This window comes from Myotis brandtii, unplaced genomic scaffold (assembly GCF_000412655.1).
Source record: "Myotis brandtii unplaced genomic scaffold, ASM41265v1 scaffold3017, whole genome shotgun sequence".
Classification (NCBI taxonomy): domain Eukaryota; kingdom Metazoa; phylum Chordata; class Mammalia; order Chiroptera; family Vespertilionidae; genus Myotis; species Myotis brandtii.
Genome location: NW_005361530.1, coordinates 2,031 through 11,524, shown reverse-complemented (window position 1 = coordinate 11,524; position 9,494 = coordinate 2,031). Strand labels below are relative to the sequence as shown.

Below are 9,494 nucleotides of genomic sequence, written 5' to 3'. Positions count from 1 at the left end.
AGAGAAACATGGATCAGCTGCCTCCTGCCCGCCCCCTACTGGGGGTGTGGCTGCAACCAAGGGACATGCCCTTGACCGGAATCAAACCCGGGAACTTTCAGTCCCCAGACCAACGCTCTATCCACTGAGCCAAAACGGTTACGGCCTTTTTTTTTTTTTTTTGAAGGAAACCTCTCTTTATTTACTTCCAGAGTAATTTCCAGGCCACATTTATAGGGTTTCAATGAAAAAGAATCTTTGTCATTCTTTTATACCAAGCAACCTACATGGTTGCTTTTTTTTTTTTTTTTTTTAATCACAACTTCTTTATTCAGGAAGGTCCTTACCTGGGATACACACTGTCCCCTGGGCGGTTGAGAAAACTACATTTCCCAGAAAGCAATGCGCACACGTAGGCGGAGGCAAACGGAATTCTGATGCCTTCGCATTCGGTTAGGGCGGGACTTCCGTCAACCTCCTCGCGGCGGACGTTTAGAATTCTTCTGTTTACTGGTCTCTCGGGCTTCGGCGCCCCGGTCGGGACTGCGTCCCAGGTCGGGCCCTGGCAGCGCCACATCACCTTGTTCCCTAAGTTGCTGGGCTGGAAAGCCAGCCCTCTGCTGGGCGGTTGAGAAAACTACATTACCCAGAAAACATTGCGCCCACGCAAGGTGTTTTGGTGCCAGTGTATACGGTTACGGCTGGACTTCCGGTGTCCTCCTCCTGGCGGACATTTTTCTTTCTTCATCGGCTCCCGGGCTTCTGCGGGTCCCTCGGGAGGAGGAGGGGACGGGGAGGCGGCGCCCCGCGGGGCAGGGTGTGTCTGAGCCTGTTGCGCCGCCACCTTCGATTTTGGGGCGTCCGAGGCTCCCCGACTCCTCTCCGCGGTGGGAGAGGGTGACAGGCTGAAAAGCCGTGTGAGGCGGTGGGGCTGTGACTGAGGAGGGAGGATGGGGGAACCCAGGTCTGTCATATCCCTAAAGGCAACAAAGAAGATGAAGCGAAGTTTTGTGTGAGGACTTTTCCTTTTGTTTTCAGGAAGCTGCTGCCATCCGTGGCTGTGAACCAAAGAGGGACCTAGTGTGAGTTAGGGTTCTAGCCTCTTCTCAAAACTGCTCAGAGGAAGAATAGACTACACGGGAGAGGCCAGCAGGAGGGCGGGAAGGAGGACCCTGTAGGTGATGAGGTCACTGGCAGGTGCGCACTGGACTGAGCCCCGAGGGCGGCGGGCATCACCCCCCCGGGGCGGGGCCAGGGCTCTGAGCAGCCCGAGCCCCTGGGTCCTGGGGTGGGTGCCCGGCCCTCAGCCCTTTAGTTCCCACCGGTTCCTGCGGGTGCAGAGCCGCTGAGGGGACGGGGCTGTGGGGCTCCTGTCAGGGCCTCACTCTCTGGTGGCCTCTGAGGTCGTGGGGTCCTGGGGCTGTTGGCCCCTCTTCTCGGGGGACCTTGGACCTGGGGACCTTGAAGGGACACCAAGCCCAGAATCCTAAGCCCAGGTCAAGGGTCAGATGAGTGGCAGCTGATCTTGGCAGCCAGTGGAATTGTGTGTGACAGGTCCTTCCGCGCATGGGCTCCAGAATGTGCAAAGGCTTGGAGTGAAGACTAAGCTGATTCAGGGACGAGCAGGGGTCCATTTTTTTAAAAAATAGGAACTGGAAACAGTGGGACAGGAACCAAGTGCAGAGGAGCTTTGTGACCACTTGGGTTTCTGTTCTGCTGGTGATGGGGTCATTGGGGTCATGGGAGCAGTAGAGCAGGTGACCTGTCCCAGGTCTCATTAGACTCCCTGTGGCTGCAGCCTGATGCACAGGATGGGTGTGAGGACGGTGGTAGGAAGCCCAGGACGGAAGCTGCTGTGATAGTGCTGGTGAGTGTGAGGGTACCTGGAGCACAGTGGTGGTTGTGGGTGTGAAGACGCAGTTGCATATGGATCAGGGTTATAGGTGTGGCCCCTGGATTTTCTAATTTTGAGGATTGGAGAGAGAGATAAGAATCAGAGATGATGTGAAGGTTGGATTTAGCACCTGAAGATATGAAAGCACCATCAACTGAGAAGGAGAAATTCATAGTCAGAAAAGCAATGTTCATGGGGAATGTAAAACCTTATTTTTTCCTATTAAGTTATGAGATATTTCAGAGACCCGTCAATGACCATCTGGAACTCTGAAGAGTTTAAGATGAAGACTACTTAAAAAAATAACCATCTGCACCAGGGAGGAGTTGAAGGTCACCTGCTTCTATTGGAGGTAGAAGAGTAATTCAAAAAAGGCTAGACTTTGGCTAGTGCATATTTACTTCTTTTTTTAAATATATTTTGTTGATTTTTTACAGAGAGGAAGGGACAGGGATAGAGAGTTAGAAACATCCATCAGCTGCCTCCTGCACACTCCCTACTGGGCATTTGCCCGCAACCAAGGTACATGCCCTTGACCGGAATCGAACCTGGGACCCTTGAGTCCGCACGCTGATGCTCTATCCCCTGAGCCAAACCGGTTAGGGCCATATTTACTTCTTAAACATTCACCGGATTTCTTGTGACCCCTTGTGTGGCCTGGTGTGTTGCAGTCAGTCTGGTTGGTTTGCTTATGGGCATGAGTGGGCATCTGTGAGACTCACTGGGCATGGGGTAGAGGGCCATAGGCTGTGAGTGGAGAAGGGACATCAAGTGCAGCAGCAGTAGAGGTGGGCTCTGGGTAACTGAGATCTGATGTGGTTCTCAATAGGTGAGGTTGAAGGAAAAAACAAGTTGGGAGGGAGGCCTTCATAGCAGAACTGAAGGCTTTGTCTTGGGTTGGGGCACTCAGAGTCAGGTTAGTGCAGTGGGGCCTTGACTTATGAGTTTAATTCGTTCGGAGACCGAGCTCGTTAAGGAGCTCGTTAACTCAAATTACTCTATCAACTCAATGCAAAAAATCGGCCAAGAGACAGGTGGTATCTCAAAAAACTCGTAAGTCGGGAAACTTGTAAGTCAAGGCCCCACTGTACTTGATACTGTTTGAACTTGCCATGCAGTCTCTGGAACACACATGCTGAGTAACGACTAAGTCCAAGGAGATGTCTATGGGAGCTGGGGGTACGGGATTGCAGGTGTGAGAGAGGTGTGGGAGAAGGAGTGATGGGCCCTTGGAGAGGGAGTGTGAATTCATGGCCACAGATCCCTGATTTTAACATAGAAGGAATGAAGGTTGAGTCCATTTCTGGTGATAACTGGGGAATTTTAGAGTAATTCCTGAAAAGACTGGTGTTGTGGCACTGCATGCCAGGTCCAGAATTTAGGTGTCATATAGGTGCACACCTGCCTGTTGTTGTTGGGCTGATACAGTGATCAATGGGAATGGGATAGCACACATCAGTGTCACCTGGGCTTAAAAATCTCTACTGGCTTGGGGAAGGGAGAAGGGTAAAAGAGAAATACTTTACAGAGGAGGTGAGTTAGAAGGTTGAAAAGGTTATTAGAAAACAGCCCCTCCTCTTCATGGTGAATATGTTTTGCCTTTAAAGTTTTGACTCTGGGAACGAAGCTGTATGGGAGAAGTGTGATACAAAGAATTATGTGAAACAGGTAGAGCAAAGTGTTGGCCTCAGCACCCTAGGCCTGGAATCGAAAGGGTGACTAGTGATACCATGTTTTTCAGCGTCTTGGAGGGAGAATTTGTTGGACAAGAAGGATATTGCCCCACAAGACCAGTGTCAAATCGCTCACATCTCTCTTTATGGCCAGCATTTATCTGTTCCCTGTGTTGGTGACACCCATTGCATTGACCCTAAATGTGAGGCCCTGATGTTAGGTATAATCAGTCTGGGCATCTGCTCTATTGCTGTGTGAAGACACAGTATCAGTAGGAATATAAGGAGAGAGTGACTCTGATGGATGCAAGGCCTACTATTTTCTGTGATGAGGAAGTGGAGGGAGCAGATGCATATGGAGAGTGGGAAATATGACTAAAGTAAAAGCCTAGGGGAGAAGCTGATCATGGACTGAACTGTCCCCATCACGACAGGATATGGACTTTGAGGATGTGGCCATTGCCTTCTCTGAGCAGGAGTGGGCGTTCCTTGGTGAGGCTCAGAGACTTCTGTACTGCGATGTGATGCTGGAAGTGTTTGCACTGGTCTCATCTGTAGGTAAGTGCTTCACATTGTCTCAGGGTCGTGAGGTGATGCCCTTTCTTCCGTTATTCTCAAAACATAGCTTTCTCTCTCCCACAGCCAGACCACGGGTTCTGCTAATTTCTGCCACTGTCTTGTGAAATGTGCTGTGGTTGCCGGTGCTGAGCTGTGTGGAGGGCCCTGACCAATGGACTCCACGAACATCCCTGACACCCATTGTCTCAAAAAGTGCAGAAAGTGTATGGAAAGTGGGAGTCTTACAGGCAGCTGAATGGGTCCCACCTTCCTCTTCCTCTCCCTGGGAGGGTGACAGTACCCACATTTATTCCCTTCTTCCCCCTTCCTCTAGGGAAAGGTGCTTTATGGCAGCCTGTGCCAGGTTATGTTCTTCACTTCCATGAACCATGGGCTGTTCCTGTAAGACGCTTCTCCAGTTGTTCTTTGTAATATTACCTTAGCGGAGTACTATTGTGGGCCAAAGTGCTCTGAGCCAGAGCTGGCTGCTCTTCTCCATTGTCTTTAATTAATACTTGGAATAGTTAGGGTTTATGCATCGGTAGAGTAGAAGATCAGGGAGAAACCTGGTTCCCTACAGGGTGAACATGCAAGATGGTCTCAGAGGAGGTCTGGCCATGCTGAGTAACAACTGGGAGAAGGTATCACATAATGGTGGTGGTCAGATGGTACCAGGAACCAGCTAATTTCCATCTGTGTTTAGGGAAAGGTGCCACTGGCTGCCCCCCATTTCTACCTTCTCTTTCCCATACTTGACGCTTTGCTGACTTGCATTTCATCTGTGACTTCCTTGCTTTTGGCACCTTCACCTTTGTTACCTTTTTGCATCACCTGTCCACCTGTCCCTCGGCACTGCTCCCTGTGCAGTATTCTCCTACATGGACCTGCACATGTTTTATGAGGTGCACATAAATTTAAGAGTAGTCCTCAAAGACCTGCTATGCTTATTGAATTTGGAAGAAGACATAACCATCCTTCTGCACAGTTTGCCCCTGTCATCAGCACACCAGCCCTGCTCAGCACTGTTAGCAGAGGCCTGAGCTGGAAATGCACCTTCTCTTCCACCTGGTCCTTGCCATGTGTGTGTCATGGTTCTGGTGAGATCTTCCCTGTTTCATGACCTTCAGAGGCCCAGACCTTCACAGCAGCTTCTTATTAATTCTTCCTGCACATCTCTTGTTTTCAGACAATTTCATACAACCCAAATATTATGTGCAAAACATTTTTGCAATGGAATTTCCCGTCACCACAGTCAACATTCAGTTTCTGCTCATTTCTCTGTTTTCAGGTTGTTGGCATAAAACAGATGATTTGGAGGCCTGTTCTGAGCAGAGTTTATGTGTACAAGGAGAGTCGCAGGTCAGGGCTTCTGAGACAGCTCCAGCAACCCAGAGGACCCATCGGTGTAAGTGGTGTTTCTCAGTGTTCAAAGATATTCTGCACCTGACTGAGTCACAAGCAACATACCTTGAGGAGAAAGCCGTCTTCAATGACACATGTATGAGAGACTTCTGTTTGAGTGCAAACCCTCGCCAGCAACAGAGGGAAGCCAGTGGAGAGAAGCCCTGGGAAGAAGCTGTGGACAGGGCCTCGTTTGTGACCTGCTGCAGCTTCCGATCTTGGGTGCCTTCAAGCAATGGGGTTGGGAAAAAAGTCTCCCCAGGCATCTCAGGGCTTCTCCAGCACCAGGCCCCTCTCAACACTGGGGAGCCACACAGTGCAAGTGAGATTTCATGGGAATTTGTGAGTGGAAAAGGTCATCACAATTGGGGTGGACATGAAAACGCTGCCAGCAACAGCGGGAAAGTCATTCGACATCAGAGTGTCTGCTCTGAAGAAGTGAATAATGAGGGTAACAAATGTGGGGAAGTCTCTATACGTACATTTAACCTCAATCGACGTAGGAGAGTTCACACTGCAGAAAAGCCCTATGAGTGTACTGATTGTGGGAAGTTCTTTAGAAAAAGCACTACCCTCATTGAACACCGGAGAGTTCACACGGGAGAAAAGCCCTATGAGTGCACTGATTGTGGGAAGTTCTTCAGGCAGTGCTCTAACCTAACTCAACACAAGAGAGTTCACACTGGTGAAAGGCCCTATGTGTGTGGTGATTGTGGGAAGTCATTCAGGCAAAAGTGTGCCTTCAACAGTCACCAGAGAACTCACACTGGTGAAAAGCCCTATGTCTGTGGTGATTGTGGGAAGTCATTCAGTCAAAAGTGTAACCTCAAGAGTCACCAGAGAACTCACACTGGTGAAAAGCCCTATGTCTGTGGTGATTGTGGGAAGTCATTCAGTCAAAAGTGTAGCCTCAACGTTCACCAGAGTGTGCACACTGGTGCAAAGCCATATGAGTGTAGTGAATGTGGGAAATCATTTGGGTCCAGTCATCATCTCCTTAACCATAAGAGAATTCACACTGGAGAAAAGCCATATCAGTGTAGTGATTGTGGAAAGTCATTCAGTGAAAAGTGTAACCTTAAGAGTCACCAGAGAACTCACACTGGTGAAAAGTCCTATGTGTGTGGTGATTGTGGGAAGTCATTCAGTCAAAAGTGTAGCCTCAACGTTCACCAGAGAGTGCACACTGGTGCAAAGCTGTATGAGTGTAGTGAATGTGGGAAATCATGTGGGTCCAGTCACTGTCTCCTTAACCATAAGAGAATTCAAACCGGAGAAAAGCCATATGAGGGTGGTGATTGTGGGAACTCCTTCAGCCAAAGCTCTATGCTCATGGGCCACAACAGATCCCTGTTATTAGACACCTGTGTGTTTGTCTTCCAGCCCTGCCTTTTATTGCCTCTACAATCAGGCAGTTTACATTGAGTCTCCGAGCCTCGTTTCCTCCCCAGGAAATAGATGGTTAAGCCATGTCAGCTTGCGGAGAGGATTAAATGATATGATTCTTGTGAAGCATTGAATCCAGGGCCTGGCACGTGTAGGGCACATTGAGTAACTGTTAGCTCCATAGCTTCACAATGTGTGCTGACTGCAGACATGCAGACAATGTAGGAAAAGTCTACTTCTTAGTCTTTGTATCTTTTCAAGTTTTCTTTTTAAATGAATAGCATAGGATTATGTATGTTCTCTCATAGCCGGCTGTTTCTTGCAAAAATGTGAAATTTGTAAATTAGAAATAAAACTCTGACAGCTGGAGTGGGTCTGTTGTGTGTCATCTCATGCACAGAAAGGTTGCCTGTTCGTATCCTGTTGAGGGCAGAAGCCAGTTTCCTGGCTAGATGCCAGTGGGGTGGGGGTGGGGGTGGGGCAATGCAGGAGGCAGGCAATCAGTGTTTCCATCTCATTTCCTCTCTAAAGGTCAATTAAAAAGAAATATATATATATAATCTCCATTTAGGCTTGCAGACTTCAGGAATAATAGAAATAGCACTTCGCATCCTGAGGAGCATTCTGAGCTTCACTTAATCTGAAATATTTCTAAACATGAGAACATGGCAGACAACACTCTCGAGATTCCAGAGTCAAGACCCCAAATCCTAACGTTTTATTTCCCAATGCCACTGCCCCCCTAGCCCCCCCACCCCAACACCAGTATTTACAATGGTCAGTGCCTGGTATCATCATGCCATCTGCATGGCCATGAAAAGTACATTCCCCAAAGGGCAATACACGTAATGGTGGCTGGGTTTAGCCAATGAAAACCCAGGAGAAGCACATGGTCCCAGTGCTTATTGGTTTGGGCGGGACTTCCGTTATCTTCCACTTGGTGGTCATTTTGACCTCTTTGTTGTGTTTATGGAGGCAGAGGGTCCAGGACTGGGTTACAACCAGGAAGAGGCCTCATGGGCAGCGGCCCCGCTGTGCAGGGTGTGTCAGGCTGGTGGAGCCCCCACTGGGGGGATTAAGGCCTCGGTGCCTCCCAGACTCCTCTCTCCTCAAAGGGTTCAACTCAGCCTCATCCCATTTACCCTCCATCCGACGGTGCTGGCTTGTGTCTGTTCCTGCAGCCCATGTCACAATGTCCAGAACAGTGAGTCCCTCCTGGGTGATGTGCCCTGTGGTGGGGGGAAGGGGCTGTGGGCTGCAATGCCACTGTGTGAGGACATGGTGGTGCGGCTGAACCAGGAGGGATCCGCAAACCCAGGTCTGTTTTGTGTCTAAAGGCGACAGCAAGCAGAGGCGAGGTTGTGTGTGAAGAGTTTTACTTTCATTCTCAGGAAGCCGGGGTCATCGTTTGCCATGATCAGTAGATGGACATTGTGTGAAGGAGGGTTCTGATGTTTTCCCAAAACTGCCCAGAGGAAGAACAGTCTAGAAGGGAGAGGCCAGCAGGAGGGGCTGCAAGGAGGACCCTGTAGGACCCTGTAGGTGATGAGGTCACTGGCAGTTGCGCACTGGACTGACCGCTGAGGGCTGCAGGCATCACCCAGCCCGGGGTGTGGGCCAGGGTCCTAAGTAGCCTGAGCCCCTGGGTCCTGGGGTGGGTGCCAGGCCCTCAACAGCCCTTTAGTTCCCACAGGTTCCTGCGGGGGCCGAGCCGCTGAGGACACTGGGCTGTGGGGCTCATGTCAGAGCCTCACACTCTGTGGCCTCTGAGGTCCTGGGGTCCTGGGTGCTGTCCAGCCCCTTCTTTCCCTGGGACCTGGGACCTTGAAGAAACACTCAGCCCTGAATCCTGAGTCATGTGGGTGAGGACACTAGGGGGCGCCAGCTCCCCTCCTGCAAGTGCCGGGACCAGGAGCAGGTGGCCGGCCAACAGGGACTGAAGGAGGAGGACAGGGATCGGGGGCGGGGAGGACGCAGGTGACCAGCCTGGCGGGTACCAGGTGCGTTAACCCCCCAAGACGCGGCAGCCTCCCAGTCCGAAGGGCAGGGGCAGATGGAGGGCGGCAGGTCTTCTGAGCTGCAGGAGGAGGAAGGACAGGTCCTGGGAGAAGGCCCCAGCTGAGCCCTATTATACATTTTTAAATAAAATGTAATGTGTATTTTTATTTTCGATGGTGTTGAGATGTCTCCCATTCCCTGTGCCTATGTCCTTTGGGGTCTCTCACGATCCCCCCTCCCCTGGGGGGCCTGTCGGTCTGTCCCCTTGAACCCGGCCTCTGGTCCCATCTCCTCCCCCATCGCCCCTGGCAGCGCCTCATCACCTTCACTCCCCAAGGTCACGGCCAGGGCGGCCGGAGAAAACTACATCACCCAGAAGCCACTGCGCCCGCGTCCGCTGAGATAGGCGCGTTTGGGTTCCGGCACTTACGGTTAGGGCGGGACTTCCTGTACTGTCTTGATGGCGGACATTGTGGCTTCCGGTAACGGACCTGCAGGGTTCTGCGTATGCGCGGCTGAGCGTTGGTGGCCCGAAGGCGGGGTCGGGGGAGGCAGCGTCCCCGCTGCGCAGGGCGGGCCTGAGGCCGGTTGAGCCCCAACAACCG

General features: G+C 51.1%; 1 protein-coding gene across 1 annotated transcript; it reads left to right on the top strand.

The window, feature by feature from the left end:
* The first annotated feature begins 2,918 nt into the window (after window positions 1-2,918).
* On the top strand, window positions 2,919-7,265 carry LOC106723614 (zinc finger protein OZF-like). The gene is made up of 2 exons (XM_014542414.1): window positions 2,919-4,104; window positions 5,393-7,265. The coding sequence occupies exons 1-2, from the start codon at window positions 3,984-3,986 to the stop codon at window positions 6,928-6,930; spliced, it is 1,659 nt and encodes a 552-aa protein (XP_014397900.1). The 5' UTR covers window positions 2,919-3,983; the 3' UTR covers window positions 6,931-7,265.
* Window positions 7,266-9,494: the final 2,229 nt, after the last annotated feature.